This window comes from Abrus precatorius, unplaced genomic scaffold (genome assembly GCF_003935025.1).
Source record: "Abrus precatorius isolate BTA unplaced genomic scaffold, Abrus_2018 Scaffold1, whole genome shotgun sequence".
Classification (NCBI taxonomy): Eukaryota; Viridiplantae; Streptophyta; class Magnoliopsida; order Fabales; family Fabaceae; genus Abrus; species Abrus precatorius.
In genome coordinates, this window is record NW_020874291.1 from 5,703,222 (window position 1) to 5,730,083 (window position 26,862).

Genomic DNA, 26,862 nt, shown 5'->3' on the forward strand with positions numbered 1-26,862 from the left:
GAGGACATAAATTTATATTTTAAATAAATATATTTAAAATTAATATTTTTTAAAAATAAAAAATATAAATTAATATATTAACAAAAATTTAATATGTTGATAATATATTTATTATCATAAATAATATATAATTCTTTTAATTTAATGTTAAAAAAAATGTTTTACTTCCCTTTCCCTCTAAAACCCTCCTCCTAAACAATACGTTAAGAAATTCAAATTTTATCTAGTAGTTCAATTGGGAGCAGCATTGGGAAACTGTCTTTGTTGTTTCAGTTTGAATGCCACTAGAGAGTAGCCGTGTGCTTCCCTTTCCACTACACTCACCCAAAAAGGGAAAATAAAAAAATTACACATCATATTGATATGAACTATAAATGTTTATCTGAGAGCCAATTGGATATTCATTCACTGCACATGGTAAATCCTGTAGATATCCACTTTAACCATATCGATCTTCATAAAGCAATATTGTTGTCTGATGCACAAAAATGATTTCAGGACATGCATTTATAAATCTCATAGGGAAATAATCTTCATATGTGAATGCTTTCCTTTAGAACTTAATTCTCCATCATGGTCATGAAAAATTAGAGTCAAAACCCCAACCAAACACAGCACTGAACCAACAAGGAGTTTGTCATACCGCTCTATCCAGTGAAACTTCAGCTGACTGGCTCCATAGAATGATAATGCTACCAGTGAAGTCATTACAGTTATTGTACTGTCAATGAAATATTACCATGTGTTAGCTTCACAACAGTAAAAATATTCAAAAATAAAACTTTCATTAACTCGACTGACATCTGAACCACCTTAGCAGTTATCACTATTCTGCTATAAGAAAGTTATAAGATTCCAATGATTATACAACATACAATTTGGTAAAACAGAACACAAGTAAAACACAACACAGAAATTAGGATTGTTCAATTTTATATTTTACCAATTAACCTGCATCTTGCAATAACAATCAAGCTATAAAGCTGAGCAGCCTTCTGAAATGATTAGCTTCATATTTGATGTTTTAGCAACTAATAACATCACTTGCATAGTTTACTTTTCTAGGATAAATCCTTGTGGAAAAATTATTCATTAATGTGGTCCCTTGCATGATATATTAATGTTATAGTAATGGAGATTTCTTTCATATCTTTCTGTCTCAATCGCCAATACACTTTTCTTCAGGTGGAAGGTTGCATAACACGGATTCCCAATATACACATCACTATCAATAATAGCACATGCACAAAGATCCACCATAGACCAAACAAGCACACAAAAGCGAAAACGTGGAACTTTTCAAAATTAAAAAGAACAGTATTTAAATCAGAAAGCTCTAAATTATCAATACAACTTATAGAGACCTGAATAGTAGCACTATGATGGCGAGCACCATCATGGAAGATGAATTTCCAACAGCAAGAAATACCGGAAGTGTTGTGGCACAAGGAGACAATGCAGGAACAAGAACAAGGCCAGCAACAGCCATTTTCTCCATGGGTTGATTGTGTGAATGACTGTGGCCACCCTTTCCAGTCAAAAACAACAGAATATAACTACCACCAAGAAACACTAGCAAAAGTGACGCAATCTTATGAACTGTTTCTTCACCGGCGATGGTGTTTGCCATGGTAATTGCAGTTATACCAAGAAGTGCAGTGGATATTACATGCAAAATTGCTCCTAATGCAGCTGCATGAACAAAAAGGGCAAAGTAAAAACAATTCCAAAGTTAATGCCAGAACAGTCTTCTGAAGATGTTAACACCTCCAGATTTTTTTTTTTAATAAAAAACAACTAATATTATTTAGTCCAAAACACATTTTAAGTTATATTTATTGTAAGATGTGTGCTTAGTAGACACTCACTTGGTGGTTAAATTAATTCATTTAAAAACCATTTAAATAACAACTTATTTAAGCATTTTTTCAACAAATTCTTATTATATAAGGAATTGATATAATAAATTTTATCATAAAATTTATTAACATAAGTTAAAATGAGCTTACAAAATCATAAGTTATTCTTATAAAATCTTCCTAAGTTCTTTCAAACACACCGATAATATATAAATTATTAATTTGACCATTTAATACCATAAATATTTTGAAAATATAATATAAATTTATAATATATATAATTACTTTTTTTTATTCTAGATAAATTCATTATTTTTTTATAAAAAAACCGGAAGTAGTAAGTCTAATATACATAGTATTTCTAATATATATAACTTTTTATTGTGTTATCTTAGACAGATTTTTACTGCAAACTACAAGATTCAGAGCTACCATTTAGAATAATAACTTGTGATTTTTAATTTATTTTATTGTGTGTCTAAAAATTGATATATATTTTGTTTAAGAATGAAAGAAAAGAGAGAGAATGGACATACTAACGAGAAGAGTTCTGGAGAGAGTCCATTTCTGGACACGAGCGACGACGGAGAAGGGAAGCCAATGGGTGGGAATGAAAGAATGCAAAAGCGACACCGTTGCGATTCCTCCGAGGGTTGGAAGATCCTCAGCCGTTACTGTTAGACTCTCCATTATTGCATAACTCTCAGATCTATTCACACACACGTCATTGGAGGAAATGCTCAATCCAATCAATGCTTACTCTTTTCACAAAATGAAAATTTCTGTTATCACCACTTGGAGAGATGAGAAAATGGAGAATAAGAGTGGGATCTGAGAAAATGAAAATAGAGCCAAGAAAGAGAGAAATAAGTAGAGAAACGTGGATTGTTGCTTCAAACATGCGTAAAGCTCATAGTGCCCCGGGGCTGTTGTTTAAAAGTAAAACTCATTCTTTTTATAATTTCAAAAATATAATAAAAAAGTTCTATTTTTAAAGTTAATTTAAATAAATAAACAAATAAATAAAATTAATTTTCTTTTTTTATTTGTTTCTGTTCAAATAATGTATTATTTTGACTCTTTATTTTTTATTTATATCTTTTTTCATTTTTATTTATTTTATCTCAGATTTATTCCTTATCTAAATATAAAATAAAATTTATGACTAAAGATTAAGTTAGATAATAATATAATATAATTAATAATATATTTTATACAAATAAAAATTCGCTTATTCATGAAACAAGTCACCTTAGTTAGCATTTTAGTCTATTAATTTTTCTTTTATTCTGATTTATTTTTTTGCTTTAATTGTATATTTATGAATTACAATAGTAAAAAGAAAAGTCTGAATTGACCCAAAATGTCATAATTTTCAACAATTAAATTTTAAAATTTGTAAGAAAAAGATCAATGAATAAATTTTGAATAAAAATTAAAATATATTTAAAATTTTAAAATTATACTCAATGTGGGCACTAGTATCTTTATTGAGCAACTTTTTAATAGAAATTAAAATATATTCAAAATTTTTTTTTGTAACTTTTCATATTTTTAACTAAATAAAATAAAAAAATTATACGAAAATGAGTATTATTATTTTAAGAGGAAGAGCACGTACTCACCAGGATAAATGTTGTTGGTTGGTAAAAAATTTTCCTTAAACTCAGGTAACAAAATAAATTTACTGAAAACATAACTTTTAATTTTATTTTCTATTTATTAATTTATTAATTATTTTTTTAGATTAACGGTTCACAAATTCATATTTTATTATCGAAGTGATTCATATTTAATTTTTCTTTAGGTTTTGTTTGGAAGTTTGGAGAGAAAAGAAAAGGAAGGATTTGAAAGGAGAAGGAAGGGAAGAGAAGGGAGAGAGAAGGAGGTTAAACCTCTCCCTTGTCTAGATGTTTAATATTGAGAAAGGGGAGTGACTATAAGGTTTACTTTTATAAATAATTTTAAAATTAAAATTTTTATTTTTTAAATTTTTTTTAAAAATTATTACTTGAAAAACTAACATTTAAAATTTTTTTAAAAAAAATCCTATTTGTAAAATAATATGAAAGAGTGGAAGAGAGAAAACTTCAAAATGGAAGAACTCAAAAAACAAGCTTTTGGAGGGTTTAGAAAAACACTCAAAACCTTTCCCTCCTAATTAAGCAACTCCCAAACAAGATTAATTCTCTCTTAGTCCCTCCCCTCCCTTCCCTTCCCCTCCTAAACCTAACTCCCAAACATAGCCTTAAATAGCGTCTTAAGTTTGAATCTCATATATATGAATAAAAAATGTTATTGAAAAATAAATCCTATCATTATGATATAAACATGTTTTACCTGAAAAAAAAAAGTTCTTATAAATTTTATCCGTAATTAGACAAAATAAAAAAGACAAGATAATTTTATTTTTATTTTTTATTAAATAAGATATTTTTGTTATCACAATATACATTAAAATTATCCAACTTTTGAACACAAGTCCGCTATTTGTGCAAAAATTTTAGCTATTAAATTATTTTGTTACAGTAATGGGTTGTATTTATTTTCTATTCAACTAGTCACACTACCCATGCTATGCATTGGTCAAATGATAACAAAATAATTATAAATTATAAATTTATTTTTTAAAAAATAAACTATTGACAATTGTACTTATTGTTTATAACACCTTTATTTTATTATCTAAATTTTCAAATAATTTATATATATGATAGAAAAATAAAAATAAATTCATTAATACTCTTAATGCAAAATTTCAACAAAAATTTAAAACTTTTATCTTCATTACCTAATTTATAAAGTATATTATTATTGAAAATGAGAAAAGATAGACATTTATCGTATCTGTTTAGTCTATAGAATAAATTTACACCAAAACTATATATATATATACTTTCATTCAATTACAAGAGTTTAATAATTACAAACCATAATTCTAAAATATAAATTATGACTCATTTACATAATTTACAGAAATCAAAATAACATAAGTTCTCATGAGTAGTTTATTTCTATACCAAAATATTAAAGTACTATCCTAGTCGTCGTCTCCAAACTAACTCTTTAATTCTTCCAATTACGCTAGAGTCAGGTCCTCGTTATAAAAATCTATAGCATCAACAACAATCTTGAGTGAATCGAACTAGTCTTCTAAAGTGATCATGATCGTGAAAAATGTATACAAAATTTACTGCTACATCTTATTATTGACAGGGTAATCAAAAGGGACATTATATCCCATCGTCATTTCTATAGTAAAAACATTTCCTGATTCGTTATTACAATCTACAACAAATTTACAATAGCAAATATATTGTCATTTGCTAAATACATAGTTTAACCTACTGCTTACTAGCCACTTAGATAGTCAAATGGGTCTCTGGGGAGGGGTCATTTTGCTTTCTATTAATATTTTGTAAAGATGACCTTTTCTTCTCACCACTAAACATGATCAAATTAATAGTTCTACAACACACACATAATAAATAACACAACAACCAATCATAAATGCTAATTACATAAACAGTAATTTCACATGCATACACTACTTATTAATATTAAAATTGCATTTTAATAATGTTTTTAGTCTTCCTGGGTCTTTATCTTAATCATTCATTGCCCCTGGGACCCCTTGAGGTCTTCTTTTGTATAGATAATCGATGGTTAGTTATAACAACATAAATACAATCTGTGCCAACGTGACTCCTTTTAGCAAAAGCATGGTTAGGAGTTTAGGTCAATAAATGAGTGTGAGACCTGTGATTTTTTACTCTCATGAATTATGCACAATCAAAGAAAAGTATTCACCATCCTCATTTTTTCCAGATTTCTAAAATTGTCTTCATCTTCCACACTCACAATGTATCTCTATAACTATCCATACATATCTTTATCCTCTTTCATTTTTCACTATAACTCCATTCTTTTTCATTTCTCATTATGATATAGATTCCTCACTTTTATAATCAATAATTTTCATCCTTTTTCCTTTTTCATTATAAATTCAAGTCTACTTTTCATATCATACATCAATCAACCATACAGAAAGTCAGACATCTCCAGACTTAGTCCAAATCATATATTCTCAACACAACATATACTTCACATCATTCATAAATAAAGAAAATATAACTCATCAATTAAGTAAATGGTCAACAAACTCATTTAAACATATATTTCCAAACTAAAAGAACATATAATCACCTACGCAAACTCAAAATACTTTCAACAATTCACACAAAATCACATTATCACACATCCATGAGTACAAAAATACATCATGTTTTCAGTGATGGAATAAAGCTCTCCTTACCCTAAAGAGATGGTTTAGTTAAGTTTTATGGAAGAGTGTAACATTCAGTATTTTTAAGTATTAATTCAAGAATTATGTGATATTAAGTGTGATTAGAATAGATTTAGATGGAGTTTAAAATTATAATTAAAAAAAATGAACAGTAAGTCTATCATGAACAATAATTCCAGTAATGAATAGTATATTCAGTGATGAATAGTAAGGCGGTGTGAACAGTATCCAAATTAATTTTTTTTCGAGATTTTGCCTATAAATAGAGGTTCTTGCATGAAATCTTCATTCTTCGCACTTTTCAAAGGTTCTAGAGAGACCCAAAGCTATATACTACCATTTTCTCTCATCCTAAACCTCCTAAACTTGGATTTCTCTTTAGATCTGGGATAGTACGTTCATTCTAAGTGATTAAAAGTAAGTTTCTCTAAGTTTGAATCTAGATTTACCGTTTATTTCTCTTCATCTTTAATTTCTTATAGATATCTTATGGTTTTTAGGATAAACTTTGATTTTATAGCAAAATCTTCGGTTAAATCTTTGAGAAATCCTTATCTTAAGGTAAGAGGACTCTACTTTATCATTTTGTTATGTTCATTACATGTGTTCTCATAGATCTTGTTATATATGTGATTATATGTGGAATAAACTTTATTTTGTAAAAAGTGAGAATAATTGGTTGTTTATGTGATTTTATAATGAATATATAAAGATATATGGTGAAAATATGTTATTATGTTGAAATAGAGCATGATAAGGTATATTGAGGATGGTTGATATGATTTTGCGATATGAAATGTACAAAGAAATGGATGCTTCATGTTTGAATATATTGTGGTTCATGGAAAAATGATGTGTATTGTGAATATGCCATGGTTTGATGTATATGATAAAGTATCTAGAAATATAATGAAAAATATGTGTGAACATGTGAATATACTCGAAAGAGTATGAGATGGAAAATGATATGATGTAAATAGTTATAGAGATACACTGGGGGGTGGAAGATGGAGACGATATGAGATATCTTGGGGAAATGCAGGGTGGTGAGTGACATTCGGGATTGTGCACGGAATATTGTGTACGAATGCACAACATGGCCGCACACTCGTTTCTCAACTTGACTCAGGACCATTACCTTTGCTAAGGGGCTTTCTATTGCATGCGTTGTATCCGTATTGCATTGGGCTATCTAGCGACTATTTACATGGATGTGTAAGACCTTGGAATAGAGGCATCGAATAACTGTGGCCACGAGGCACAGTAAGCGCGGGTAAAAGAAAAAAAAATTGTGAATCTGTGGAATATAATGTGTTTATATGTTGAGATGAGAACTTGCTTTATATGATACTATGATATGTAATACTATGATGTTTTCTTTAATTCTGATAAGATGTGTTTTATGATGAATATATGTTATATATGAATGGTAGGATAGAGACTCACCCTTACATAACATTTTCAGGAAACCAGAATGAGTAGTACTAGGCTCACAATGCATGGATGGATGAGAACTGCTATATGACTTAGTTATTTTGAGTTATGTAATGAATATTTTCAGTTCTATAGCATTCTTTTGAAACAGTTGTAAAACTACTTTTTCTTTTGGTTGTTGATGAAAATTTTAGAATCTTTATTTTTCTAAATTACTTATGAATTAATGAGATTTTACTCTATGAACCTTATATCATTTCATTGTTCTTTCTCATTAGAGAGTTTTTGAAAGAAATTTACTTTATCATTTAAATTTTTATGATAATTTATCATATATTGAGAAAAGAAATATAAGGCATTATAAAGAGATTGTCAAAAAGACCAAGGTCTTCCTAGATATTTCAAAGGAGAGTACTTTAAGAGAAAAGAAAATAAAGAAAAATAGAGGTAAGATTGAAGAACTAAGTTCCGAGTAAGGGAAATTCAGGTTTGAATTTGGAAGAAATTTAGGAGTTTAGCGGGTTTTTCTCTAAGAGGAAGGGAAGAGAGAGTTCAGAGGAAAAACCCAATGAACATGTCACGACCCTTTTTTATGAATGATCAACAACATCATACATCACTGTTCCCTGTATAGATTTATCTATGAGATATATATATAATTCACCCTTGTGTAGAAGATATAATTTATTTAACTCAAAATAAATTTTCATAAATTAAATTCAACATCTTAACAGAATAACAAAGCCCCAAGGGCATTTTCATACAACCCAAAAGTTTATATAAGTATATGTATTTACAATGGATGCTTTATACAACGGATGCTTTATATGAAGCTCAAAATATAAACTCATAATTTGATTAATAACATTTCAACACCAAACCTATAAATAAATAGTCTAGACTCATTGTTAAGACCTAGACTAACAAAATGACTAAAGTTACAATTTTTCCAAAAAGCATGATAATTCTAAACATCCCTCAGCTATACCTTCTAGCATTGGAAGTAGATGTATTACCTGTCACACTTGCTCACATACCACCATACAGTCATTGCAATACACACACCAGTACAAACAAATGCAAGGGTGAGCTTACACAACAAACAACTATAATCATAAAAATAATATAAATATAATATATGTATATACAATTTAATACATCAAAAAGCTCAGCAAAACAATAATGCCCTTATATTCATTCTATGCTCAGCAAAACAATACTGTCCTTATGCTCATTCTCAGCCCATCTAATGCATAGTCTAGTTCTAACTAGTTTCATACTCTAAGTAATCCAGATGGAATCTAAAATTTTCTGGTTTGGGAACGACCCATCCGGTATCTGGATCCAAACAAAGCACAACTCAATCTTCCTATCATTACATGTCTAACTACTTAAACATGTAGCTCAGCTCTTATCGTTACATGTCTAATCACCTAAACATGTAACTCAACTCTAGAATGATGTAAGTCCACATAATGCAACACAACCATATTTATAATTTCATTTAGTCTCAGTAGTACAGTCATATATATTTTCTTCCATTCTTAACATAATAGATTTTAACATTTATCGTGTATCTCAGGCACAAATAGTTTCATACTATTCACAGGACTATAGAGGATCCATCACACATACTCTGGGTTCTACCCTAAAGTTTGTCCATACATCAACTCATTCTTGGCTGAAACAAAGTTTATATATAAGTACTCAACACCTAGTCAATATAGGCTATATAAGGATATAAGGTAAGCTCCCCTTACCTAGAAAAAGTTTCTAAGATCGCACTCTTCATGGTTCCAAAGAGATATACAACACCCAATAAACTTAGACCCCTTTATTATTACAAAACAGAAAGCTCTTGAGAAAAGAAATCAAGAACCAAGGAGTGAGGATGGAGAACGAAACTTCAAAAATTCACCTAGATCTAGATGTAATAGACATCCACGCTTGGATTGAAAAGAAGTTCGACTTTGAGAAGGTTTTCTTTGAGGGGAACATGTGAGAGAATAGAGAGAAAACGAGAGAGGAAGGCTATTTGGTAAGAAATTAATGTTTTTTGCACAAAGGTCCTTTAAATACTCCTCCAGGTTTGTGCGCTTTCACTTGAGCGAGCCAACTCTTGTCTAAGCGAGCTTTGCTCTCGCCTCGGAAGCTCATCCTCGCCTGGGTGAGAAAACAAGGCAATAGAACTACTCAGTGTTTTGCTATTCCCACTTGAGTGAGAGACATCTCACCTGAATGAGCAGAATTCTTGCCTAAGCCAGAATAGGTCTAGAGAGCTCCCCATTTTTCCTTTGACTCTTCATCTGAGCGAGATCCTTTCTCACTTGGGTGAGACAACAGTTAGGACAGTGTTATCCTATCTCACTTGAGCGAGATTGATCTTGCTTGAGCGAGATCGCTCTAGAATTCTCAATTCTTTATGAGTTAGTCTTGTTTGAGTCAGAAATACCTCACTTAAGTAAGAAATCCTGCATCCAGAACCCCTATTTCTCTTAGAATGAAGGCAAAATAATAAGGGTCTTACAACAAAAAGGCTCTGTTATGCTTTTTTATATTTTAATTGCTTACACACTTTTATTATGTATTTTTCTATTGTTTGGTAAGAACAAACATGAATAAAGGAACTAACAAAATTGAAGTATGACCTTCTTATGCATTTTTTCATTCATTTTTATTTTTTTATTGTTTTATTATATTTTGATCTACACACATTTGATATGTTTTTTTTGTTTATGTTCTTTTCTTTTTGTCTATGGTAGTATGTAGTTATAAAAATAGAGTTATTTTTATTGTTGAGTAGTATAAATTTAAATTCAAGGTTGACTATTATTTTTTACATCTTTGTTTTTGTGAAATAATTTTATAATGGATGTTCTTTTCAATGCTTTCTTGCAGTCACATCTTGTAAATGATCCTTCTAATGCATCCAAACTACCATAAAATTATATTTTTTTTGTGTGTATTTAACGATTCTGTTAAGTTAATGTTGAAAATGAAATGAATCATTTGCTTTGCTATAGCATATGTTTTATATACTAATATATGAATTAATTATTATACATGTTTCTGAAATTGATTCCAAAATAATATCAAAGATGGATGTGAAAGAAAATGATGAGTAGAAGTTAATAGATCCCATTGGTAATGTTTTAGCTATAGAGACTCAAAGATTTAGTAAAAATTTTTTAGCATTTATTAGATAGTCCATACTTATGTGTGTTCAAATATATTGGTGATTTTAAATTTCATATTATGATTTTTAATAATTCTTATAAGAAAATATGTTATGACCAATCACATATAATAGATATCAATATACCACTGGTGAAGTTAAAACAAAAGCTCAAACCTTTGATCCTCAGAACTTTTCAATTGCATTAACTTATTACAAGACTATTAGAAGTCAATTGATATTTTATGATCGCTGCATTGTACATCTATTTTTTGTTTTAATATATGATTATATTTTTTCTAATGTATTAGAATATATAAAATGAGATGGTTGCCAAATCTGTAAAAGGTGGGAATAAGGCTTGGAAGTTATGTGACATCCTTAATTTCTATTCTCTATTTAATCAATAATTTATATCGAAATGGGATAAATAATACAAATTTTGTATAAAAATGGGTAATATAAAAATGACGAGTAAATCACAACTTTTCCTTGAATAAGACCATTCACAAAGTTTAGCTAACATTATAAAAGGAAATAAAATAAATTGTAATTTAATGATTATAGTGTTTCAAAACAACTAAGGAAATATAGATACTAAACTTCCATTTATATGTGATGATTGTAATAATTTACAAACTATTAATCAAAAGATATAAAAATTAGAATAATAATTACAAAATAAACTAAGACCAGAGTAGTCATAAGCCATATCCAAAATATTGAGGACTTGGTGCTAGTCGTCATCATGCCATCCCTCTATCTCTGCTAGATCCTCAAAATATACTTATCTTCTCCAAGATAGAGATCACCAAAATTAATCGTGACCTCTACACCTATGACCCGCTCAAAAGTTACTCGGGTTGGTCTTCCAAAATGGTCATGGTCAAGATAGATACACAAGTAACTCACAACAGCTGGAGTACTGACAGTTCCTCTATAAATAAATAAATAAAATAAATAAATAAATATATATAAAGAGTATGATGGATCTATTATTTGAAGGAAAGTCTAAAGGAATACTATAAGATAGGTCCATTTCCAAAGTATAAATATGTCTAGGTATATTGTCATAATCTACAACAAACTTAAAGTAACAAAACCTCTGATACTCATTAAATACATAACTTATTCTACAATGTACAGAACTATCTATTAGTCTAACTTTCTCTTAGGGTGTCGTCATCCTTGTTCCCTGAAAAGTTCAGTAAGGATAAGTGTCTACCTTATCATTAAACATAAATTCATTTCAAAGATCAATATCACAACATAATCATAGTTATGTAATAAATCATTATAAATCATACTTCAACTACAAAACAACATAACAATTTTCACATAGTCACAATATAGAATTCATCATAAATCATTAAATTTCTTTCTTTCAAATACACACTCCCAGTGCATTGTGATCATAGAATTACAATGCCTTCAACACTTCTTAAACTCTTACTCAACTAGGTAAATAGTGGCCAGTTAGCCCATGTACACGGATACAACGTATACAATAAGGGGCCTCTTAGTAAAGGTATAGTTAGGAGTATAGTTAGGAAATGAGTGTGAGGCCATGTGATGCATTCACTCTCAAAAAAAGTATGTACACATACGCGAATGTTGCTTACCACCATATGTTTCCCCTCACACCAAACTACTTGATTCTAAATAACAGAGTTACAAGATTTCTTTGAAACTATAGTATTAAAAAGGGATTTTAGGAGAGAAAACCCTGTGTTAAACTCTAACTCTATTATTCTCATTTTGGGTAATAGAATCCTATTAATTATTAAGATTTTAGTACTAAGAATGGAATTATGGGCATGAAAAACCAATAACTTATTTTAGAAATTTTCTAGACAAAGTTTTATAGAAAATATTATGAGTAACTAAGTTTCTGATGAGTTTTAAGATTTTACCACCATTATATGTGTACCATTAATATTGAAATACTATTCTGCATGATATAAGTATTAGAAGATCCCAAACTTTAGGATAGGTGATTTAATAAATACTGAGAAAGTACATATATTAAGTGGAACGCCTAGGTTGAGTCTAAAAGTGTTTGACCTTCGGCACATTGTATTGATTGCGTGATGTGACATTGTTTGATGATTCTTTGTGTTAGATTGGTATGATACAATAACTATAGATGTTGTTGATAGCTAATGTATGTCAAAATGGGAAAATTTATATTATTGATGGAAGTTTTTGGCTGATCTTGAAAGAATATTATATATAAAGGAGGTAATATGACATGATTGTGGCATTATAAGATGTGTGTTTATAATACGCGAGTCATAACTGATTGATAGGTGTGATTATGATACAAGTATTGTAATGCATCTAAGGGTGTACTTATTGTAATACACGGATTTATTTAAATCATAAATCATGTATTATGACATGTTGATCGATGAACAAGATGTGGAAAATGAAATGTCATAAGAAATGTTGAGAACAAGTATAGATAGTCACAAAGATACATTGGAGTGTGGAAGACAGGAGCGATTGTGAAAATCTGGGAGAAATGAGGGTGGTGGATGCATTTCTATGAAATGCACATAATTAATGAAAATAAAGGGAAAAGACATCATAGGCCTCACACTCATTTCCTGACCTAAACCCTTGACCACACTTTTGCTAAAAAGGGTCAGGTTGACACATATTGTATCCATGTGCAATAGCTAACCAGCAACTATCTATGCTATGAAGTCCTTAAGGAATACCAGGGGCAATGAATATGAAGTGTGATAAATGTGAAGTAGTATAGAAATTATGTGATTATAATATATGCATTGTAACATATTGATTGGTGTTGTTATGATATATGTGTTGTAATACATTGATGGGTGCAATTAGAACACATGTATTTTGACATATTGATTGATGTGATATAATACATGTATTACGATACATAGATCAGTGCAAAAATGTGATTGACTTAGTATATGTACTTTGCTATGATAATTGTTGGTGTGATTTGTGTGTGATTAGTTATGAGTATATATATTAAAATGCGTTACATAATATTTTCATTTTCATTTAAATTATTCCATCTAATAAGAGATTTAGTGAGATGAGAAACACTCACCCTTACTAATTATTTCAGGAGATGAAATTTAAAGAATTGTAATATTTTATTATATATTTACATTTTATGTTGACCTAGTTTTGTAAATATTTTAAATGTCAAATTTTAGAATTTATAATATTTTGGTAAATTTTGTTGTAATTAATAATTTTGAAGTGTTATTAATGGTGTTTTAGACTTATACATTATAACGTGGACCAAATAAACTGTTAAATGTAAATTTAAATTTTATTTATTACTTTAAATCCCAAAACTATTTCGTTAAAAGTTTTAAACACTTTAAATCCTATAAAATTTCATAAGAGAAATGAAAGTTTTCATTTTATTCAATTCTTTAAACTATAAAATAAAATAAAATTCTTCTATCTTCCCTTTTTGGCTATAAGAATCTATTTATCTTTAAATAAGAATTTGAGGATGTTACAGTAACAAAACTTAAATATATTATTATAATAAGTATGTATACTATAATTTTTTTTTTAAAAAAGGACTTCCACGTGTGCATATTTTGTTGTTGTTAAAAGCAAAGAATAAGTTAAATACATCAAACCAAATTGATAGACTTATATGTGTTGAATAAGGCAAAGTCACATGACTCAAAAACTTTTTAAAGAAATCTGAATCTTCTTCGTGTTGTTTCACTATTGCTATTCAAGGAGTTGGTTGCTAGAGAATCTAAAATAGAACTTGTAGTAGCATTAGGAGAGGAAGGAATTGAATTTGCAGGCGATGAAGGAACTAAATTTGCAAGTTGTTTATCTTCAAAATCAGATCGAACTTCATTCTCTGTTCCTCCCTTGTCACAATTTAGCTTTACATTCATTTCTTCATTGAATACAACATCCCTGCTAATTATTACTTTGCCACCTATAGGATTATTGATAAGTCTGTATTTCGGCCCTCTTTTACAGCCTATATATTCATGTTTAACCTTTACTTTATTTGAATTTTACACTTGTCACAAAATTTGAGAACTAACTAGCAAGTGTACTAGGTAGTTGTAGCAAGTTATAAAATTTGGAAATCAATGTGAGTCCCAAGTATCGTCTTCAGGGATTAAGTCTATCAATTACCACTTCACAAATCAATAACTAGTTGAGCCAAACGAATTTGGAGTGTTTTGAATCATTTAACAAACAAGAACAATAAAGTGCAGAAATCTAAAAAATACAGCAAAATAAAGGTACGAATTTAGAAATGATATGTAAATGAAGTTAGGATTGATTTCACCTCTTTATCAATTGCCAAACTGAAGTAGATCTGAACTCTAAGTTCCTTAATTGATTGATGATCAATTTCACTGGATTAATCAAAGGACAATTCCTTCCCTCATTGATCCTAATATCTAACTAAACTACCCTAATTCCTTAGGTGTAATTCAATCAAACATTGCATTAGGCATTAGAAATTAAGAGATCACAAGATCACAAATTCTTATCCCTAAGATATCCATAACCTTAACATTTAATTCAGATCTGAAAAATAAACTCAATTTCCATTGATGAAGATTTCTCTAAGTTTAATTGAATGAAGGATTAGTTCACAATTGCATTAAGAACAGAATTAAACGTTCAATACAATCAAGATCTTAAAATCCAGATGCACAATCAATTTACAATATCAAAATCGGATCTATTAATCCATAACAAAAAGAAATCAGAACATGTTCCTAAAAGAGAAAGAGAAAGAAAGAGTAGGAGAAGAGGAGCAGCAAAATTTCTTCATAAATCCAATCCCCAGCCTGATTCCTTAAGGTCCAGAGCTTGGAAGTTGCCCCCAATCTCCCTCTTTAACTCTCCTAAGGTGTAGAAGTGAAAAGAAAACAAAAAATGGTAAAAAGACCCCTTTTCTAAGTTCCTAAGTCCTATTTATAAAGCTCCTCTAATTCTTCGACTTGACCCTTGAAATTCTGATAGTTAGTTGTTCCTAGGTGTTCTGGAATCTTCTAAAAGTGATATAGAAGCTCCAAAAATGTCCAGAATTGTCAGAAAGAAGAAGTTGCAAAGTTGCAAAAATTTGCGCCAAAACGCACAGTGGCTGGAGTGAAGGCGCGTAGATGCGCGCCTTAGCTGCATGTGCTATGAGTTAGCAAAGCTTCAAGTGATATGCGTTTCAACGCACAACACTTCAATGAATGGTTCTTCTATGTGCTTAGCTCTGCGTTGCTACGCCATCTACTATGCGTTTTCACGCTCTGTTGCGCGCTAAAGCTTTAAGTGATGTGCGTTTCAACGCAATGGCAGTTATCCAGGTTCAGTTGCTGGAGTGTTAACGCGCATCACTCAGAGTAGCCACGCAGACCCAGTGCTGTATTTTGTTCTTTTCACGTTCAAACGCCAATCATTTGGAGTTGTAACGCCCAGCTCTTAGGATTTCTTCAAGCTTGATTCTTTGACTATTCTTCTTCAATTTCAGCTTTTAATCCTTCCTTTAAGCACTTTCAACAACTTTCCATCTTTTGCATGAACTCCTACAAAAATCTAAACAATTTTTAATATTTCAACAAAACAACAATTTATACTAATTATTTTATTTTTGTGATCTTTTCAAGTTTATTTTAGAACTATTTTCCTAGTTCTTAACCAAAAACTATGCTAAAAACATGGTAAAATATGGATTTATCACCACCCCAAACTTAGAATTTTGCTTGTCTTCAAGCAAATCAAATCAAACAAAAGGGAAAGGGATTAATCCAATTGACAAGAATTCAATCATCAAACTGATTTTTCAAAACTTCTAATTCCCTTTTTTGTATCTTTTTGATTTCTCATCCAAATCAAGTTATTCATCCATTGATCAACATGATCATTACACTGTTTTAACCACTTAATCAACAAAAACATTGCATCTGAATTCATGTAATTCAGCAAAGTTTCATATGAGCAAAATTGAGAAACATGATTCACAGCTCATAAGTAGTGTTTCCCTCATCACTCAGAAGTGTTTAGGCTTAATGTTTGCTCTCAAAATCATCATTTTTACCACACTCTACCATAGGCTTGCAAATATTCTCAATCTCCTCTGCAAATATACAACAAGTCACATATCAAGAGGACTTTTTCAGGTGAAATTGAGATTAAAGGATAGGTAAGTGTTCAATCAATTAGGGAAACAATGTGGTTACTTCCAAACAGAAAAGATGCAATTCAAGTAGATGAATGTTCAAAACTTAAATTAAGGTTACCTCATCTTTCTCATTCATCTAAATCTGCACACAATTTATAGAATTTTTGCAGCATTTAAAGAACTATCATTGCATCAATTATACAGAGAATTTCTTTTTTTTCAATTATTTTCTGTTTTTCACACTTTTTAACACTTTGCTTTTCATTTTCTTTTCAAATAACTCAGAGCTTTGCTGCTGCCCACCCCAAACTTAGAACTTTGCTTGTCCTCAAGCAATGCAAAACAAGAAGCCACCCCAAACTTAGTTAAAAAAAAATTCATCTTTGATTAAACTTAAATTGCCTCTTTCTAATTTGAATAGGACTCATGGTTTTTCAGTAAGGCTTAAATTGAGGTTTTTCAAAGAAAAAGGTTAAAGGCACAAGAGGGGTGAACTAGGATTCTCAACATAAAGGGAGGTTCATTTAGGCTACCTAAACATGATCAAAGAAGGCCTCCATCATATATGTGAGATCTGCAAACTACATATTCAATTGAGAAACAAAGCAAGTTCTAGAGGTGCAGCAACAAATGAGATTAAATTTCACACATAAAAAATGCTTAAGCATGAGGCTCAAATCTCACCAAGGAATTTTTAAGTGATAATGTCAATCAATTAAGCTCACAATCCACTTTTTTCAGAATTATGTGCACAAAATGGCAAGACTACCTCCTTTTGAAAATTACAAGTATAACAATCATGTGAGAATGGGAAAAACAACTTATGAAATTAAGAAAATAGAAATCACAGAAATGCAATCAAATACAGTGCATTCATAGAAGTCATTTCATGATCTAATCTAATATTTTTATGTTTTTCTGGGAGTATTTTCAGTGATAATGAAGCTAAACTCATGAAATAAGAGGTACAAAATTCACCCCTCTTTTATGGCAGCTGTGCAAGTGTCAATATCCAATGTGCTTCAGTTCTGAGTTATAAGAGTATGGTTTGCAAAAACATCACAATTTCCATCAATTAATCAGAAAAATAAGCCAAACAGAACTGCAAAATTTTAAAGCAAATAAAATTGTAATTCATTACAACTAAAAATGAACCAAACTATCTTTAACAACTCAAAAGTAACTAACTAAAAATTGCAGAAAATAAAAGTTCTAATTACTAGAATTATACAATACTAAATTTAAAGAAAACAGAAATAAAAATAAAATCCTAAGCTAATCTTCTGCATCTTCCTCTTTTGTACCGTCCTCCTCATCTTCATCTTCTTCATCCATTTCTGAAAAATTCCTGGAGGAATGTTGACACAAGTGTTGAAGAGAGGGAGGTTGTTGAAGGTAATAGCTCTCAAACACTATGCATTCTCCACCTTAAATTCATATAACTGCTCCTTGGTCATGCTCATTTTCTTTCCAAAATCAGAGAAGCCTTGGTGCCCAATTTCCTTCTTAACAGAAATTTGCAGAACTTTATTGATGTTCATAGCAGAAAAATCCACCTCTACACCCCTAACCATGATGTAGTGGTAAGGTAATTGCTCTCCCTTAGTCCTTACTCTCTTCTGAATTCTCTCCACAAATTCAGGATGATCACTTTTCAGCTAGCTCAAGGTTCCTATCATGAACTATCTTCCTCCTCGAAATATTTGCCTTGAAATAGTTCTCATGAGCTTTGCTTTTAAATCTTGGATCATGATCAGGTATAGCCCTTGATAATGAGGCACTTACAAATCTGCCCCTCTTTGATCTAAGATTTCCTCTAGGTGTGCTTGCCATATTTTAGCTGAAATCACAAATTAAGTATGGAAAGAATGAGTTTCAGGATTTGTCAAAATTGCAGTAAATATTTCAGCAAACTAAGCACTTTTTCTAACTCATTACAGAGAAAATGTTGTCCTAAGACTATATGCATCATCAACAAATCATCAATCAAGTACAAATCATCAAATTTTAGCAATAGAGTGCAGAATAACATTCAGGTTCAACTCAAATTTTTAATCAATCATGTGCAGTGTGGTAATGTAATGCACTGTGATCAGGCCATATTCCAATCAGATTTCAATGGTAAACATGTGAATTTTAGAGCAGTGAAGTGCAATTCAATAACTAGAAATTCAGAACATCATAATCAATCCATTACAGCAACCAAAACTTACATTAACACCCACTAAATTCACTATGACAACCTTTTCTGCATAGACAATTATCAAAAATTATTTCAGAATTATGCAGAGTACATGTACACAATTTCTAACATGACAATGCAGTCCAATCAAAATAAAATTCAGAGAAAATAAGCCCTATGTTCAAATACCAAACATAACATCATGTTCATGTGGAAAAACCCTAATTCAGTGTTGAATCTTAATTAAAAATGATATTTTCAGCATGGAATCAACTCTCTCACCCTTCAATTACCTATTCAAATCAACAATTTCACAGAATTTACCCTCAATCCAAATTTCCAAATTTTTCCCAATTCATTCCCTTTAAGAACCCTAATAAGAAAATTCAAAATTGGAGGAAGAATTACCTGGAATTGGAGTGAAATAATGATGTATCCTACTCGTAAGTAATGGTATTGCAGATAATCAACACAAAGGTACCCAATGATAAGTAGGAAAATCAAATTTTAGGACTAGGGTTTTGAGAGCTTAGGGTTTTGTGGTTTTGCGTTATCACTCTTAGCACTTTAAGTAGCTACGCCAACTGGGTAGAAACTTTAAATGGGGAAAATGAACACACTAGAGTCATGTAAATGAAATATAATGTGTGTAGCTACTTCAAATGGGTTGAGTAACTGCGCCCTTGCTTCGTTCAGATGCGCGTAGCTACTTCAAACAGGTAGAGTATGCATGAAGCTCTCTGGAACTAAAGTAACCAAGCAGAGGCCGCGTGTTCACTTTCGTGAACAAAAGTGATCACACACATCTTGCTTTGATAAGAAGCTCTCTGGAACTATCACTTTTGTGAACAAAAGTGATCATGCAGAGGTTGTGTGTTCAATTTTGTTAACAAAAGTGATCACGCGCATCTTGGTATGCATGAAGCTTCTCTGGAACATCCATTTTTACCAGCAAAAGTGGTAACGCGCAACTCTGCTGACATTGAAGTCCCTCTGGAACACTCACTTTCACCAGTAAAAGTGATCACGCGCTATTGTGCTCTGCTGCAACATTCTCTGGAACATTCACTCTTGTGGATAAGAATGATTACGTACAGAATCCACTTCATTTCCAAGCTCTGGAAGAATCAATTTTGCTAGCGAAAGTGATCATGCCCAGCTCAAACTCCATTAAATCTTGTTCCTTGAGTCCAAATTTTGCTACTTTCTTCTATCCTTCCATTGATCTTCCATCTTTATGAACTTTGCTCAGATTTTCCTACAAAAACATGATTGAATTATTAATTTCTACATAGAAAGTTCATCAATGCTAAAATAACAATGTATCTAAAACAAAACCTTAACTATTCTATTTTTATGAGTTTTTCTGCTTTTCCAACATATTTTCTTTATCAAATAGATTAAAACTATAGGAAAATACTAGTAAAAGTATGGATTGATCACCACCCTAAACTTGAATTTTTGCTTGTCCTCAAGCAAACCAGAACACACTAAGGGGGATTTAATGCATCATCAAAACAAAATGAAAATCTTTTTACACAGACTTTATTTTCAGTTTGTACAGAGTTCTTCATTCCACATCATTCCTTCCAATTATCCTTTCAACAAATCATTCATGCATTCAGTCACAATGAAATTCACACTTAAACAAATCTTTTTATGCAAAATCTTACAAATTTGAGCTAATGAACAGCAAAGCTACATGTGAAACATCAATGAAAGATATCATTATCACTCACAATAAAGTGTTTCCCTCTCACTCATAAGTGTTTAAGGTGAGTTTTTACCCTCAAGATCATCAATTTTTACCTCACCCTACCATATGCTTGCCCATATTCTCAATCTCCTCTACTTAATACAGTCAATCACAGATCAAGAGGACTTTTTTTAGGTTATAACAGGGCTAAGGTTAAGGTAGGTATTGAACAAAATGGGAAACAATACATGCAATTCCAAAAGAAAAGAGACATTTTGAGTGAATGAACTTAACACTAGTATGGAACTGCATTATTTTTCAATAATTCCCTCAATTATGCAGCAAACATATTCATTCATGCAGCAAAATTCCAATTTTTTTTTTCTTTTCTTGCTTTCATTCACTATTTTCTTTTCATTAATTTTCTTTTTCTATAGCATTTTGCTGCATATTTTTCTTTTGAACTCACATCTTTGCTATTTATTTATTTATTTCCTTTTGAAACCAAAACTTAGATATCTTTGCTATTCTCCACCCCAAACTTAAAGCATTGCTTGTCCTCAAGTAATAGAAATATGGATGCCACCCCAAACTTAGTTTTAAACTCATCCTTGATTAGACTCAATATGCCTCTTTTTCTTTGGATGCTTAAAATGGTTTTTCATCAAGGCTTGTAATGAGGGAAAATCAAGAAAGGGATATTAAGCTCAAAGGGGGTGAACTAGGACATTCAAGCACAAAGGAAATAAATAAAGCAGACTAGGCAGAATCAAATAAGGCCTCTATCATATATGTGAGAATTGTAAAATTGCATATTCAATCAAGAAACAAAGCAAGTTCTAGAGGGTGCAGCAAAATTATGATCAATCACACATGAAGGAATGTATTCTACAAAGCTCAAATTCTTACCATAGGAATAAAGGTGATAATATCAATCAATCATGCTCACAATTCACCTTACAAATCCATATGCACAAATGGTAAGAATCTCTTTATTTTTCAAAATGAAGTGTGACAATCACATGAAGAAGTACACAAATAGAATGTTTACTCAGAATTCAGAAACAGATAAATGGAAGAAGAATCTGAATTATTCACCACAAAATGGAAAAAGGAACGTAATGCACAAACAATTATGAACATATACATTTTCTTTTTATTTTCTTTGTTTAGTTCAGCAGAAAATATGACACAATTCAACATATGAATCAAGAGGTAAAGAAAGAAATAACCCCTCTTTATATAAAAGGTGTTGTTCCAGCAAACCACCACAAGCTACATGAGGACACTTCCTTATATGTTCATACTTTCACTACCAAAAGCAATTGCAAAGCAACCAGAAACTCTGATCATGCAGAAAAATAATACTAAAAACCAAAAATTGAAAAGAAATGAAAGGGAAAGAAGTGTGAGTTGCCTCTCACATAGCGCTTTTTTAACGTCACTAGCTTGACGCCTATTGATCTTTGGTTCTAAGAGATGATTTTGATGATAACGGCTCTTACTTTATCTTTAAACGTTTTCCCTTTTTTTCACCAACTTGCAGTTCTTCATTTAATTCAGAACTTGAAAGAAATAAAAATGGAGGGACTTCCAGCAGCTTGATATACTCTACAAGCCTCTTTTCCTCCTCTTTATCATCTTGATATTTCACTATAGCAAGGACTTCTCTCATAATATAATCTTTATTCTATTTTTCCATCTTATTGATTCTTTCTTCTGGTGTAGTGCAGTTACTGTCCTTTAAATTTTTTTTTCTTAAAAGAGTGAATTTCCCTTTTTGCAAGTTGTCTTGTGCTTCTTCTTTAGCATTCTTTGTAGCTATCTTCTTCTCCTCATCTTTTAGATTAGAAACCTCTGCTACACTTCTTATTATGACAGCATGGCATTGCTCCCTTAGATTCACCATAGTATTGCTAGAGAATCTATCCTCATCCTTATGTGCCAACTGCTGTGAAATTTGTTCTATTTGAATCTCCAACTTCTTCATAGATTCCTCTTGATTTTTGAGGTTGGACTGTGTAACTTTCATAAACGCCCCTGTCACGCATGCAATATTCATGCTACACACGGCACACAGGCCACATTTCATTCATAATATACAGCACTAAGCCCATATTTCATTTCACAAATCACGACATATAGCCTACAATTATTCATTCATATTACACGGCCCTTGGGCCCAAATTTTTACAATATTCATTGAAATATATGGCAGAAGTGCCCATACCCATTCACAATACTTGGCATATAAGCCCCATTCTATTACACAACATTTAATATACAATCCACATTCATCAAATTCGGGTAAATACACATAATGTTCACATATCACGGCACATGGCCCATATTACGTTTCTCAACAAATTTCCTACCCTCTAACTCAGCCGCAACACAATATTTAGCAAAACAACAGCAATCACACACAATAGAGTAAGGTAAATTTCCCCTTTACCTTAGATTGAAGACCCGTACTCAGATTCAACCTCAGAAGTACTCTCCACATGGAAGAACTCCATGAGAACCCAAGGAAACCCAGAAACAGAGAAAAGGGATTGAGAAACAGAACCCTAACCATTAAAACTCACCTCCAAGCGTTCCCCACACGGATTCAACCTTCAATCAAGCTCCTGAACAGCTTTGAAGGCAATTAATCGGTGGAATAGGGCTTTGGGTCGAGAGGATTGAAGAGATTTGGGAGGGAATTTGAGAAATGAATCTCAAATCCCTAAACCCCCTTTTAAAACCCCTCAGATCGTGACACTCTCGCTACAACGACAACTCTCGCTGTAGCAAGGCATCTCTCGCTGCAGCGACGCCCTCTGTCGCCACAGCAAAAATCTCAGACGAAACTGCATCCTGGTTTCTATAGAATCTCGCTACAGCGAGATTGCACCCAGAAATGCACTCTCCTTTGTCGCTTTCTCGCCAGAGCGAGACGTCTCTCGCTACAGCGAGAAGGTGACAGTTCTCCCTTTTCCTCCCAGGGTCCTCTCGCTACAGCGAGAAAGCCCTGCATCTAGGCACTCAGCCTATTTCTAGCCCAAACCAGTCATGCACACATAAATACACACATCCATATACTTAATACACATAAACATCATTAGTACGCACTTGAGTGCACGTTCCAATACTCATTCTAACACATATAAACATCGATAATTTATATTACCAAAATTTAGGGCGTTACAACTCTCCCCACCTTTAAGAAATTTTGTCCTCAAAATTCAACCAAACATATATAGTTACAAGAACAACCTCGGATACAATTCTCTTATTCTACTCTCTGTTTCCCATGTGGCATCTCCCTCATCACTTGAGCTCCATATTACCTTCACCAATGAGATCTCTTTACCCCTCAGTTGTTTAACGCGGTGATCAGCAATTCTCACCGGGTATACGTCATACAACAAGTCCTCTCTCACTTGAACTGGGTCAAGATCAATCACATGGGAAGGATCTGACACATATTACCTAAGCTGTGACACATGGAACATCGGATGTAGATTCGAGAGGTTCGGAGGCAACGCAATCCTGTATGTAGCAGGACCAATTCTACTCAGTACTTCGAATGGTCCAATGAACTTAGGAGATAGCTTCTGGGATTTCAAGGCTCTCCCAACTCCGGTCACAGGTGAGACCTTCAGAAACACATGGTCCCCCACCTGAAACTCCAACGGTTTCCTCCTCCTACCATAATAACTCTTCTGTCAATTTTGGGCAACCTTCATTTTCTCTTTGATCATTTTGATTTGCTCATTCTGCCTTTGGACCATATCCGGTGAACACAAAGTTGCCTCTCCGGTTTCATACCAACACAACGGAGTTCTGCACCTCCGCCCATACAAGGCCTCAAACGGTGCCATTCCAATGCTAGCATGGTAACTGTTGTTGTACGTGAATTCCACCAGCGGCAGGCACTCTTCCCAAGTTCCCTGCTGCTCGAGCACACAAGCCCTCAACAAGTCCTCCAGGGATTGGATGGTCCGCTTAGTCTGACCGTCAGTCTGTGGGTGATAAGCCGAGCTCAGTCTCAACTAAGTCCCCAATGCCCGTTGCAGCCTTTCCCAAAACCGCAAGGTAAACCTCGGATCTCTATCTGACACCACACTAGTCGGCACTCCATGCAGCCTAACTATCTCCCTCACATACAACTCTTCAAGTCTTTCCAATTTATACTTCATGTTGATCGGGAGAAAGTGTGCAGCCTTGGTTAACCGATCCATTATCACCTAGATGGCATCATGGTTGTTCCTGGTCTTAGGCAACCTAGAAACGAAGTCCATGGAAATACTATCTCATTTCCACTTAGGGATCTCCAACGGTTGCAACAACCCAGGCGGACGCTGGTGTTCAACCTTCGCCTTCTGGCAAGTTAGGCATCTAGCCATATATTCAGCCATATCCCTCTTCATTCCATTCCACCAAAAACTCTTCTGAAGATTTTGATACATTTTAGTTGCATCGGGGTGAAAACTCATCTTGCTCTTATACGCTTCCTCTAGTACCATCTATCTCAGCTTATCCACTTGAGGAATGCATACTCGATTCTGGAATTTAATCACCTCATTTTCATCACGGTGGAAATCTAAGTCCTTTCCCTCATCCTTCTGCCTCATCATGTCTTGCAGGAAGACATCTCCCTGCTGAGCATCTCAGACGTACATAGAAAGTCATTGTGAATCGTCATCACTCCGAGATATAAACTCCCCAACCTCACCTCCATGGCCAAATTCATGTCCCGAAATTCCTCAATCAACTCCATCTCTTTCACCATCATCGCTGCCACATGCAATATTTCTGGCTCAGAGCACCGGCCACTACATTTGACTTACCAGGGTGGTAGGACAATGTAAAATCATAGTCCTTGAGGAACTCCATCCATCTCCTCTGTCGCATGTTCAACTCCCTTTGGTCAAATAGGTATTTCAAGCTTTTGTGGTCACTGAACACCTCAAACCTAGCTCCATATAGGTTATGCCTCCATACCTTAAGAGCAACAACTACTGCGGCTAACTCCAAATCATGAGTCGGATAGTTGACTTCATGCGGGCGCAATCGCCTTGAGACATAGGCAACCACTCGCCCATCTTGCATCAAAACACATCTAAGTCGATGCCTGGACGTATCATAGTACATGTTAAATTTTTGCTCCAGGTCGGGTAGAGCTAACACTGGCGCCGAAGTCAACCTTATTTTCAACTCCAAGAAACTAGCTTCACACCCCTTGGTCCATTTGAATTCCTTTCCTTTGCGGGTCAGCTTTGTTAAGGGCAACACTATCTTAGAAAACCCCTCAATAAACTTTATGTAATAACCTGTTAGTCCCAGAAAACTACGAACCTCAGTCACATTTGTCGGCCTCGGCCACTCAACCACCGCTTCCACTTTTGCAAGGTCTACCATAATTGCTTCCTTCAACACTACATGTCCCAGAAATTGGATCTCTGAAAACCAGAACTCACACTTGGAGAATTTCTCATACAGTTGTCTCTCCCTCAAAATTTGCAAGACAACCCTTAAGTGATCGACATGTTCTTCCTGAGTCTTTGAATAAATTAGGATGTTGTCAATTAACACTACCACAAACTTATCCAAAAACTCATGGAAGATCCTATTCATGTAGTCCATGAACACCGCAGGCGCATTGGTCACCCCAAACGGCATCACCAAATACTCATAGTGACCATACCTGAACGCCATCTTAGGCACATCCTCATTCTTCACTCGGATTTGATGGTTTCCCGATCTCAAATCGTTCTTCGAGAACATTGCAGCTCCCCTCAACTGATCCATCAAATCGTCAATCCTTGGAAGCAGATACTTGTTCTTGACCACTAGCTTGTTCAATTGCTGATAATCTACACACATCCTCATGCTTCCATCTTTCTTTTTCACCAAGAGCATTGGTGCTCCCCATGGTGACACACTCGGTCTCACAAACCGTTTCTGTAACAAATCTTCTACTTGCTTCTTGACCTCCGCCAACTCCACTGGTGACATCCTGTAAGGTGCCACATAAATCGGACTTGCCCCCAGAATGAGGTCAATGACAA

The 26,862-nt window shown here is 32.8% G+C and overlaps 1 protein-coding gene across 1 annotated transcript; it reads right to left on the reverse strand.

The window, feature by feature from the left end:
* Positions 1 to 429: 429 nt before the first annotated feature.
* Positions 430 to 2,597, reverse strand: LOC113858236. Its single transcript, XM_027490768.1, has 3 exons — positions 2,396 to 2,597; positions 1,365 to 1,692; positions 430 to 721 (listed from the first exon to the last, which is right to left on the reverse strand). Exons 1-3 carry the CDS (start codon positions 2,547 to 2,549, stop codon positions 517 to 519), a joined length of 687 nt encoding a protein of 228 aa, XP_027346569.1. The 5' UTR covers positions 2,550 to 2,597; the 3' UTR covers positions 430 to 516.
* Positions 2,598 to 26,862: the final 24,265 nt, after the last annotated feature.

What these genes read in the sequence shown, in the direction of transcription:
- LOC113858236 (XM_027490768.1), bottom strand. Translation starts at nt 2,549, where the DNA reads ATGGAGAGTCTAACAGTAACGGCTGAGGATCTTCCAACCCTCGGAGGA. An exon ending in CTCCAGAACTCTTCTCGTTA is followed by an intron (nt 1,693 to 2,395) that starts GTATGTCCATTC and finishes TTGTTCATGCAG; the next exon opens with CTGCATTAGGAGCAATTTTG. An exon ending in ATCATAGTGCTACTATTCAG is followed by an intron (nt 722 to 1,364) that starts GTCTCTATAAGT and finishes TTTCATTGACAG; the next exon opens with TACAATAACTGTAATGACTT.